At 42.7% G+C, this 12,447-nt stretch overlaps 1 protein-coding gene across 1 annotated transcript; it reads right to left on the bottom strand.

Annotated features, from left to right (window-relative positions):
- Positions 1 to 7,419: 7,419 nt before the first annotated feature.
- Positions 7,420 to 9,763, bottom strand: LOC132779365 (zymogen granule membrane protein 16-like). Its single transcript, XM_060783057.2, has 3 exons — positions 9,623 to 9,763; positions 9,317 to 9,458; positions 7,420 to 8,086 (listed from the first exon to the last, which is right to left on the bottom strand). Exons 1-3 carry the CDS (start codon positions 9,675 to 9,677, stop codon positions 7,720 to 7,722), a joined length of 564 nt encoding a protein of 187 aa, XP_060639040.2. The 5' UTR covers positions 9,678 to 9,763; the 3' UTR covers positions 7,420 to 7,719.
- Positions 9,764 to 12,447: the final 2,684 nt, after the last annotated feature.

Here is a 12,447-nt window from a genome sequence, read left to right as displayed (position 1 = left end):
TCCTGCCCCACTCTCTCCTCACCTTTATTTTAATCACACACACACACACTATAACCCCCAAATGCCAGACTATTTCCTTGTCCCAACATCTTTGATCACTTTGGTTGCATTCTTCCAGAACTTTGGTGTTGGAGGGTATAGTGTTGGAGTGCTGTATTCAAGTGTGGATATACCCTAATATCCAGCTTTGGAAAAGAACTGTTCTACTCACATCATAAAGAAAGCAATGCCCCTTCTTTAAGATGAAATGAATGCCAGAATCCCTCCCTTTCCACCCTGGACTTACTTGGTGGTCTAAGCAGGTCTGTGGATGGTCTGTTGTGTTCTGCAATAGCAGGTGATGGAGATCCTTGGATTTTATTGCTGTTGCGATGTACAAAGTGGCGTAAGCTTTTCTTATGAACCCAAACACCAAGAACCACAAGGAGGAACATGCCTGAAAGTGGGGAAATTTGAGGGGGAAAGAGGGGTGGATCTATCCTGTAGCATTGATGCAGTTCGACATACTGTCCTAGCTCAATGCGCAACAAAATAACTTCATTACTTTTTACTCAACGTCCCAGTTTCTCTTGTTTTTATGACTACAACACTGGGATTTGTAGTTTTACAAGGTCTTTGGCTTTCTCTACCAAAAAGACTAGAAACTCCAGGATTCTATCATATTCAGCCACGGCAGTTGGAACAGTGCCAAAATATATTAATTCTACTGTGTCAAACAGGCATGGGCAAACTTGGGCCCTCCAGATATTTTGGACTTCAACTCCCACCTTTCCTAACAGCCTCAGGCCCCTTCCTTTTCCCCTTCAGCCTGAGGCTGCTAGGAATAGTGGGAATTGAAGTCCAAAACATCTGGAGGGCCCAAGTTTGCCCATGCCTGGTGTAGAGCCAGCCCCAGGTCTCCAAAAAGGAAATAAAACCACCTTCCCTGAAAGTGTGGTCAGGCAACCATATCCAGATATCTGTGGTTATGAAAAGCTTCTAACAAGCTCTGCGGTAATAACTGTCATCATGAGGAGGCAAATCTTTATGAATTCTGAGGAAAAGTAAATCAACTGTCTGTGGTAAAGCTAAGTTTGGCAATTGCAATGGGGTGAAGCAGCTCAAAGGTCCATTTTCCATCAGTTGTCCATGTGTAGTGGTGCCAGAAAATAAAATATGTATCTCAGTTGTCCCAATATAGCAAGAGGAATCGCTATTCATCTCCTCCCATTTCACTTTTTCAGTTATATTAAAAGGTTCCAGTTCCTAGCTTCCCTTCCCACTTTCCTCCTCTATCATCTGTTTGCTTCAATTGTTGCAAATTGAGTTGAATGTATTAAAATGATTTCCACTCCATTCAATTATAAACAGGGAAAGTTGAGTATGGAACAGAAAGTTGCTCTTCCCTCTAGACCAGTGGTTCAAAAACGTTTTGTGGCCAGGTATCACTTGACCAGGGACCACTTGAACAGGGACTAGTACCAAAAGAGTTATGAAACATTTTTTGGTAAATTTTAGATTTGTTATGATTATTTTGCTTCTTGGGAGGAGAGCAAAGACCAATCTCGATAAAATAGTGAAGAGTAGAGACATCACACTGGCAACGAAGGTCCCCATAGTTAAAGCAATTGCATGCCTATGGATGCAAGAGCTGGACCATAGGGAAGGCTGAGCGAAGGAAGATTGACACTTTTGAATTGTGGCATTGGAGGAAAATTCTGAGAGTGCCGTGGACCACAAGACGATCAAACCAATCCATACTCCAGGAAATAAAGCCCTAATGCTCATTGGAGGGAAGGATATTAGGGCAACGATGAAGTATTTTGGCCACATAATGAGAAGACAGGAAAGCTTGGAGAAGAGAATGATGCTGGGGAAATTTGAAGGAAAAGGGAAGAGAGGCCAACCAAAGACAAGATAGATGGATGATGTCCTTGAAGTGACTGGCTTGACCTTGAAGGAGCTGGGGGTGGCGACGGCCGACAGGGAGCTCTGGCGTGAGCTGGTCCATGAGGTCACAAAGAGTTGGAAGCGACCCAACGAATAAACAACAACATGATTATTTGGGGTGCTGATTCAGCAAATTGCAGATAGACCACATCAGCTCTAGTTTCAGATACAGAACATACGCCACCCAGTAGTTGCCATCTGCTTGCTCACAGAAAACCCTATTTAATAATCTAGAGCTGATGTGGTCCACCCAATGCAATTTTCTGAGTCAGCACCCCAAATAACCCTAGGAACAGGCCTAAAAACCAAGATACAAAGGCGCCACATGGAATGGCTTTGCTCAGGGGGAGGAAGGAGGAGGAGAAGGATAGCCTCTCCCCTCCTGACATCCCCATTGCCTCGGCACTATAGGAGGGTTTTGCAAGACCAATAGCTCTTGTTGCAATGGTATAGTAACGGTGAGGCTGCGTACCATATTTTAGTTCTTGCAGACCACTGGTGGTCCATGGAACACAGGTTGGGAACCACTGCTCTAGACAAACAAAAGCAAGCCTCTGTAGCCTCTCCTACCTTTTGGCCTATAATTCATGCCTTTTTCCATCCTGATGTTCCTTGGCCATACATGGTCACACTGTTCATCTGTGAAATGTTGGAAAATGTGTATAAAGCGATTTTGGCACTATTTTTTAAAAGTTCAAGCAATCTTGAGTGGCACAATACCATTTAGAGAACAATGAGGGAAGGGAAAGAAATATCCTTACCCTCAGAAATATTTGTATTGGCTTCCCTTAAAGTCTTCTCTTGTGAAAATATTCTCCCAGGAAGAAAGCAGGCAAACTGCAATGCTGGATTTAAAAATCAATTCGTTAACATTAACAGCTACGAATATTAACTGTTTGTATACAGAGTGGGAAGGGACAGAATCATACATTGTTGGGTAATTAGCAATTAACATTTTGCTTGGATTGTTGTCAGTTTTCCTGTAGCAGTATGTTTTGTTACTGGGCTATGATGTTTTGGACTTATACAAAATATTGTTGTATTTTTCACATACTATATATGCATTAGGAGCTCCCAGTGGCTCAGTGGGTTAAAGCACTGAGCTGCTGAGCTTGTTGACTGAAAGGTCTCAGGTTCGAATCCAGGGGGCGGCATGAGCTTCCGCTGTCAGCCCCAGCTTCTGCCAACCTAGCAGTTCGAAAACATGCAAATGTGAGTAGATCAATAGGTACCATTCCAGTGGGAAGGTAATAGCTCTCCATGCAGTCATGCTGACCACATGACCTTGGAGGTGTCTATGGACAACGCTGGGTCTTTGGCTTAGAAATGGAGAGGTACACCAACCCCCAGAGTCGGATACGACTGGACTTAATGTCAGGGGAAAATCTTTACTTTTACCTATATATGCAATGTTCTTTTTGAGATCTGTTGATTATGTCTTGCAAGGCTGGCCCTAACAATAGGCAAAACCAAGCAACTCTTTTATTTACTTCATTATTATTGATTTTTTAAAAAGTGTCTGAGATAGAAAGAGACCGTGGCCTCCCACAATAAACCAGCTTAGCGCTGCATATGTTGAGATCATGTACTGTTTTGCCAAGCAGTAAAATGCCTTAGACTGGTCCCAATACATCTGTATTCAGTAAGCCTATGGAGCTATTAAAGTGACTGCCAGTGTCCTTTTAGCAAGGGAAAATACAGTATTTGACATTTACTAAGGGTCGCTCAGTATAATTCGGGGCTCATTTGCATAGTTGGATCTACTACTGAGTTAAGATTCTTGCTTTGACTGCTCTGGGAAGTAAAAAACCGAAAACTCTCATTTATGGTGTCAGGAAATCCAACTTGGGATAGGAAAGGAGAAAGGCAAAAATAAGTTGATATAAACTACAAGAGGGCTGTCATGTGTGCATATAAGCGAGCATTGGCAGTTGGAATTGGAGTCTCATGGATGCTCCTCATAAAGGAAAATTGACTAACTTCTTGATAGAAGGTGGTGGTGACATCTTTCCAAATAAGAAAGAAACAAAAGGCTTGAATACATTGACCAAACCAAAATGCAGAGAGGAGAAAACAAAGGGCAAGGCACTTTTTGAGATTCCTCTCTATCACTAACCACTTTATATAAATGCCGATGCTTCATTACTAGGGGAATGGAGGTGTGAAATAAAATGCATTAAAACCTCCTCCCGGTTCAATAATTCTAGGATCAACTCCACAACCTAGTCCTTCCAAATTCAAACCTTCCTTCTTCAGCTTTGTCTCCCACATGAGAAGAAATACTGCTTCTGATAGTTGCAGACTTATTGGCTGATGAATAAGCCTTCTTCACTTGACCTGATTGTGGTTGGCTCTTAAGATGGGCACAAGAGGGTATTAACATAATACTATAGTAAAAGGTAAAGATTTCCCCTTGACATTAAGTCTAGTCGAGTCCGACTCTGGGGGGTGGTGCTCATCTCCATTTCTAAGCCAAAGAGCCGGCATTGTCCGTAGACACCTCCAAGTTCATGGGTTGGACTTCTGCCACAAGGTTTTTAGCTTCTCACAAAAGGAATATTCATTTAGAACAATATCTGACTATTCCACTCCTGCTACCCTTGAGAAGAATATATACTACGCAGTGTTTCTCAACCTTCCTAGTACCGCGACCCCTTAAGACAGTTCCTCATGTGGTGGTGACCCCCAACCATAACATTATTTTCGTTGCTACTTCATAACTGTTATTTTGCTACTGTTATAATTGTAATTGAAATATCTGATACATAGGATATATTTTCATTCAGTGGACCAAAGTGGACACAAATAACCGATACACCCAAATTTGAATACTAGTGGGGTTGGGGAGGGGATTGATTTTGTTACTTGGGAGTTGTAGTTGCTGGGATTTATAGTTCATCTACAATCAAAGAGCATTCTGAACTCCACCAAGGATGGAATTGAACCAAACTTGGCACACAGAACTCCCATGACTAACAGAAAATACTGGAAGGGTTTGGTGAGCATTGACTTTCAGGTTGGGAGTTGTAGTTTACCTACATTCAGAGAGCACTGTGGACTCAAACCATGATGGATCTGGACCAGACTTGACACAAATACTCAATATGTCTAAATGTGAACACAGATGGATATTGGGAAAAGTAGACCTTGGCTTTTGGGAGTTGTAGTTGCTGGGATGTATAGTTCACCTACAATCAAAGAGCATTCTAAACCCCACCAACGACAGAATTGGGCCAAAATTTCCACAAAGAACCCCCATGACTAACAGAAAATACTGTGTTTTCTGATGGTCTTTGGTGACCCCTCTGACACCCCCCTTGCGACCCCCCAAGGGGTCCCGACCCTCAGGTTGAGAAACCTTGTACTAGGGCTAGGTTTGAACAACTTGGTATTATGTTGCAAACCGGATGCTACTGTAGCATTCCAAGAAGTGAGAGATTCTGCGTTTGGGGAGAACAAGCTGTGGAAGATGTCGGACATTTCTTGATTGACTGCCCAGCGTATGCTGAACTTTGAGACAGATATTTACACCCAATATTGTCCATGTGCAGGTCCTGCAACAGAAGTGATCTTCTGACATTCTTCTTGCAAGGTCAGGAAAGATCCACCATAATCAGACTAAGCCTTTTTATTCTGAAAGCCCTCAAGAAACGAGCACAGTTGCTGTCCTCACCTTTTTGCCTTGACTTTTACTAGTGTTGTATTTTGTATTTTGAAATGGCCATATGACTGATCAAATAAAGAAATTATTATATTATATCTCCAAGTTCATGTGGCCAGCATGACTGCATGGAGCACCGTTACCTTCCCGGTGAAGCGATACCTATTGAGTTGTAGGTTTTTTCGGGCTAGATGGCCATGGTCTAGAGGCATTCTCTCCTGACGTTTCACCTGCATCTATGGCAAGCATCCTCAGAGGTAGTGACGATGCTTGCCCTAGATGCAGGCGAAATGTCAGGAGAGAATGCCTCTAGACTATGGCCATATAGCCCGAAAAAACTTACAACAACCCAGTGATTCTGGCCATGAAAGCCTTCAACAATACATTGATACCTATTGATCTACTCACAATCGCATGTTTTTAAACTGATAGGTTGGAGCACTGTTACCTGTTACATGTTTTTAAACTGATAGGTTGGCAGAAGCTGGGGCTAACAACGGGAGCTCACTCCATCCACAGATTCAAACCGCCAACCTTCCAATCAGCAAGTTCTGTAACTTAGTAGTTTAACCCACTGTGCTATCACAGCCCTAATCCTATAGGTAAGGCTAATTAAATGCTCTCTCTTATTCACCTTAAGAGCCAGCAGTTGTTCTTACTGTAAGACTATATAGTCTTATTGAATCTGCAGCAGTTATATATCTGTACCTCTGTGTTCTGAATCCATAACTGGAATACTAAATGACAGCTTATACCACTTCTGCATTTTTTTTAAAAATGTTATCCATTTGCCTTGATTCCAATTACAATATTTATTTTATTTATTTCAAGTATTTCTACCCCATCCTTCCCAACCTCTAAAGGGGGACTCAGGACAGCTTACATTTGGCACAATTTGATGCCACTACATATAACAAAGCAATATAATAACAATTAAAACATTAAATAGAACATTAATTAAAACAATAAAAACAGTAATAACTGCCATATCACCATTCCAGTTGAATTCAATATCCAAAGTGCTATTTATGTCTGCTGTCCAAAATCCTGGTCCTGGAACCATGACTTCAATTTCTTCCTAAAATTCAGGAGGGATGAAGCCAATCTTACCTCGTTGGGAAGCCCCCCCACAGGTGGGGGGGGCTACAGCCGAGAAGGCCCTGTCTCTCGTCCCTGCCAGACGTATTTGTGACGCTGGCGGGAGCAAGAGCAGGGTCTCCCCGGATGATCTTAAACTGCAAAGTGGGACGTAGAAGGAGATGCGTTCAGACAAGCAGTGGAACTCTCTGCCCTGGAGTATGGTGGAGGCTCCTTCTTTGGAAGCTTTTAAAACAGGGGCTGGATGGCCATTTGTCAGGGGTGCTTTGAATGCAATATTCCTGCTTCTTGGCAGGGGGTTGGACTGGATGGCCCATGAGGTCTCTTCCAACTCTAGGATTCTATGATTCTATGATTCTAAGTAAGCTGGGCCAGAACTGTAGCATACCTCCAGAAATCATAGAGTTAGCCTTCAAAGTTAATGACAGATGTTCTTCAAGTCCCAGAGTGGTAAGATCTTTGTTCACACAGTAATGTTTTCTGCAAAGTGAATAGTCAATAAAGAAATGACTGGTAGTTTGTTTCAAATATGCTTTTATTGGGTTGATACTGCTTGCCAACAAACTATTGCTCAGCACTTAGAGAGAGAGAGAGCTCTGAAGAAACAGATTTTTTGGGGGGCAGATGTTGGTTGATTCAGTTGACTAAGAAAAGAGGGAATTACATTGTGCTGGAAGAAGTGATGGGCTGTGGATGGATGGAAAAGAGGGTGGAGAAAGACCACGTGGTTTGGTGGATGGGGAGGTGGAAAAAAGTTGCCTGATAAAAGAAGACACATTAGAAATGGCAGACTAGGCAACAAGGTCTTCTTAGCTACTGAGGTGATGCATCTAATCTGGGGCAGGCATCCCAGTGTCCCCCATACAGATGGGCCAAACCACCATTCCCCTCTATTTTGGAATATCACTATCTGCCCACCCCTGATATAGCTTATTAGTGGCACATAGCAAAAGCTCAAAGCATTGCCTGCACATATAGCACACCCTTGGCTTGCTTTGCCTCTCTTTCAGTGAAAATGAATAACTTGGGTTTCATTTCCTCTGATCCGCTGTGGGATTCCTACACTTCTTAGCTTTCTTGTGCTGTTTACCCCAGTGGAAACTCAAGGCATCTATGTAAGAAGCAGCCCGGCCACTGATGTAACGTAAGACTGCATGTCTATAAAGTGGAACTGCATTGAAGGTAAAGCCATAATAGCCGTGATAGCTATAGCCGTTGTAGGCTCCAAAAACAAAGCTGCGCCCTTGGTTGGTGATGAACACAAGATTCTGGAGGTAGCTGTTGTATCTTCCAGTGATTTGGATGATGGCCTCATCGTCATACAGGAAGATTTCCTCAGTCTCCCCATCAGTGCCACCCACAAAGTCACTCCACTGGCGACAGTAGCGGAACTGGAGGCTGGAATTAGACAAAGGGATCAGAGTTAAATTAGTTCATGTGCAAAAAAACATGCAGAAAAGGAGGAAAGCAGAGCAAGCAGCTCAAATAATATTCTTTTCTAGCCTCCTTGTACCCTTCCTAAGGGGCCATGAAGTAGCGCAATGCAGAGGTGGCTGGTGGCTCTCAACCTTGGGGTCAGGACCCCTGGGGGAGTTGCAAGGGGGTTTCAGAGGGGTTGCCAAAGACTATCAGAAAACACAGCATTTTCTGTTGGTCATGGGGGTTCTGTGTGGGAAGTTTGGCCCAATTCTATTGTTGGTGGGGTTCAGAATGCTCTTTGATTGTAGGTGAACTATAAATCCCAGCAACTACAACTCCCAAATGTGGAGATCTATTTTCCCCAAACTCCAGCAGTGTTCACATTTGGGCATATTGAGTATCCATGCTAAGTTTGATCAATTGTTTGAGTCCACAGTGCTCTCTTGATGTAGGTGAACTACAACTCCGAAACATAAGCTAAATGGCCACCAACCCCCACCAGTATTTTCTACTGGTCATGGGAGTTCTTTGTGCCAAGTTTGGTTTACTTCCATTGTTGGTGAAGTTCAGAATGTGCTTTGATTGTAGGTGAACTATAAATCCCAGCAACTACAACTCCCAAATGACAAAATAAATCCCCCTCCCACACCACCAGTATTCAAATTTGGGCGTTTCGGGTGTTTGGGCCAAATTTAGTCCAGTGAATGAAAATACATCCTGCATATCCGATATTTACATTGTGATTCATAACCATAGCAAAATTACAGTTATGAAGTAGCAACGAAAATAATGTAATGGTTGGCAGGGGTGTGTGTGTGTCACCATAACATGAAGAACTGTATTAAGGGGTCGCAGCATTAGGAAAGTTGAGAAACACTGATGTAGAGCATTTGACCTCTCTGTTTTATTGCATAGCTGCTCTGGGTTTGGGAACTATCCAGGTACTGAAGCTATGCTTTTATGTCTTTTATATACCTTGCACCTTCAATTATTCAGCTTGGCTTACTGTAAGAACATGAGAGAGGAAGCAAAATTTACCTCCTTCCACTTTCTCCACATCAAGAATTCTGGAAGTTGTAGTTTGGGAAACCATTTGGACATTAACTGGAGAGTTCAAGTATTGTAGTTTAAGGAAGTGGCCTAGATCTCTCTAGCAGATTTTTTAAAAGCTACTTCTCCCAAGATCCCATAGGGTCATCACACACTCACCCCACAATGTAGTATTTATTTGTCCGGATCCTAAAGGCAGTGATAGGTCCATCCATCTGGTTTCCGGCTTGCGAAAAGCGTTTCCCTCCGCTTCCTCCAAATTCACCAGAATAGGAAGAGTCTGAGAGCGGCAGAATGTATGCTGAAAAAGGCAATAAAGAGTTGAATGTGATGCATACAATGGCATTTCTCTATACTCCCAAAAGCCAGTTTCTGTGGCCAACACTGTTGGGATTTGGCCACATTGCATTTTTAGCAAGAAGTTGTAATATTAGTTCAATAAACTGAGAAATGATGACCACTTACCAGAAGTAATGGTGCTTCCCACAAAGAGCAGCATGAGCAGTGTGAAGCCAGACATCCTAGAAAAGGGTTTGGCAAGAGCAAAAGGTCAGAGAAAGTCTTGTCCGATCAAAGATCTGTCTAGCATCCGTTTCACACAGGAGTCAGCTTTATATATGTGGGAAGCCAAAAAGTTGGACATTAGAATGTGGGATTGAGGACAAATTGAAATGTTGTTTATTAGAGAAATCAAGGTGATATATATATATATATATATATATATATATATATATCCTTGATTTCTCTGATAAGCAACTCACACACACACACGTGTGTGTGTGTGTGTGTGTGTGTGTATGTATGTATGTGTGTGTGTAGTGAATGCAATAAAGTAGCAGTTTGGAGAGGGTGTGAATGTGCATATTTGTGGATTTAACTTTTGAGGATTTAATTATTTGCTTAATATAATCTCTCTAGGAATGTATAGGCCACTCAGTGTGTGAGGTGTTGGCTGGCCCTAATTGTTTCCAGTCTGGAATCCCCCCCCCCTTTTTTTTTTTAGTGTTGCTCTTTATTTGCTTTTAGAGATTTTAATTGTGGTAGCCAAATTTTGTTCATGTTCATGGCTTCCTCCTTTCTGTTGAAATTGTTCACATGCAGCCAGAAATTGTGAGAATTGACATCCAAAACACCTGGCGGGTTCAAGTTTGCCCATGCCTGCTCTAGTCCCTTGATTATTTTAAGAAATGATGGTCTATGGTTCTCATGTCAATGAGGATAATGAATCCAAGTTTTAGTCTGAATGTAAGGGGCTTAATCTATTCAGGGCATTTGGGAGAAGAACCAAATTTTCCCAGAATAGGGTTCAGCACCTTGGGCAACTCTTTTACAACTTGGGCTAAAACTAAAATTGAATTTACTGCCCCACTTGGCTGGATCCTGGGTCCATGACTAAACAGCTCAAAATTATTTGAGTTAGTGTCCAACATCTGAAAGCTATAGCTATCCCATTCTGGCCCCAGGGATCAAGAACTGCTACTTCTTTGTCATGGCCAGAAAATACATTTCTCTTTTGGATTGTTGGGTAATAGTAATAAATTATAACTAAAATAATTTTTCAGACAGTGTTGGATTCCCATGAGTCCACAACCCAATGGTGAAGTATGGGAGTTGTAGATCAATAATTAATGGGCTAACATTTGAAGTGACGGGCTTGACCTTGAAAGAGCTGGGAGTGGCGATGGCTGACAGGGAAGTCTGGCATGGGCTGGTCCATGAGGTCACAAAGAGTCAGAAGCGAATGAACGGATAAACAACAACAACATTTCCCCAGTATTGTGTGAAATAATATGCCCCCCTAGCTCTGGAGGCACATCCCAAATGCTATAGAAAGCAAAACCCAGAAATGCATATAGCCCACCATAGAGCTGTATAAAAATTGGAAGTGGAACAATTCTCCCAATGAGTTGTTGTGAGTTTTCCAGGCTATATGACCATGTTCCAGAAGCATTCTCTCCAGACATTTCACCTGCATCTATGGCAGGCATCCTCAGAGGTTGTGAGACCTCACAACCTCTGAGGATGCCTGCCACAGATTCAGGTGAAACGTCAGGAGAGAATTCTACTGGAACATGACCATGCTGCCTGGAAAACTCACAACAACCCAGTGATTTCAGCCATGAAAGCTTTCGACAATTCTCCAAATGTCCCTGCAGCAAGATTCTTCCCCTCCCGCACTTACTTGGTGGCCTGAGCAGTGCTGAGGATGTCCCGTGTCTGTATTCTGCATCACTCAGGTAAGTGAGATCCTCTGATTTTATAGCTGTTGCAGTCTAAGAAGTGGTGTAAGTTTTTCTCAGGAAAACTAACACCAAGAACCACAAGAAGGAACATGACCAAAAGTGGGGAAATGAGAGAAGGAGGGAGATAAAACGTGAGGCAACTGGAGTATCAGGCACAGGGAGCGATTGTACGCATGGTCTGATCTCATTGACTTGAGATTCATTTTTAGGGAAGTGTCACCTCAGTCTAAACAGCAAAGATGGTTGAACATATCTATCTATCTATCTATCTATCTATCTATCTATCTATCTATCTACTATTTTTATATCCTGCTCTCTCTCATCCCCAGGGGGACTTGGAGCGGCTTACAACATGACAATATTCAATGCCGCTTATACAATCAACCATAATAAAATACACATCATACACATAAACTTAGTACCATAAAACTGTAAACTTAGTACCATAAAACTGTTAAAACCAGAGTCGTCATTTGTGTACAGTTATACCAGTTTTGTATTGCACTATCCAAACACCTGCTCCCATAGCCAGGTCTTCACTCTTTTCCTGTAAATCAGGAGGGAGGGGGCCACCCTGATATCAATAGGGAGGGAGTTCCACAGCCAAGGGGCCACCACTGAGAAGGCCCTGCCTCTCGTTCCCACCAATTGCACTTGTGATGGGGGTGGGACCAAGAGCAGGGCCTCCCCCCCCCCCACAGAGAATGTGATTATGTTAGATCAGGGGTCCCTAAATGAAGGCTCGTGGTTCAGATGCGACTCTCCAAGGTCATTACCACCACCACCACCCCTGCTGCCCTAAACTTTAGACTTAGGGTTGCCCTAAGTTTGAGACAACTTGAAGGTGGACAACAACAACAACAACAACAACAATAATCCTAATTAACCTGACTATCTTGGGAATGAGAAGGGTGGGCCATCCAAAAGCAGGCCCACCCTTCCCACTGAAATCCTGGTAGGTTTATGCTGATTAAAATCGTTCTTTGCACTATAAATAAGATATATGCAGTGTGCATTAATGTTTTTTTCTAACTCTAGCCTCCCCCC

Source organism: Anolis sagrei, chromosome 6 (genome assembly GCF_037176765.1).
Source record: "Anolis sagrei isolate rAnoSag1 chromosome 6, rAnoSag1.mat, whole genome shotgun sequence".
Lineage (NCBI taxonomy): Eukaryota > Metazoa > Chordata > Lepidosauria > Squamata > Dactyloidae > Anolis > Anolis sagrei.
Note: the sequence above shows the minus strand (reverse complement) of the source record. Positions and strands in the feature narration are given on the sequence as shown.

Excerpts from the sequence above, each read along its gene's own strand:
- LOC132779365 (XM_060783057.2), bottom strand. The coding sequence starts at position 9,677 with ATGTCTGGCTTCACACTGCTCATGCTGCTCTTTGTGGGAAGCACCATT. Across the intron at positions 9,459-9,622 it reads GGGAAGCACCATTACTTCTG|CATACATTCTGCCGCTCTCA; the intron begins GTAAGTGGTCAT and ends TGCCTTTTTCAG. Across the intron at positions 8,087-9,316 it reads AATAAATACTACATTGTGGG|CCTCCAGTTCCGCTACTGTC; the intron begins GTGAGTGTGTGA and ends GTCTAATTCCAG.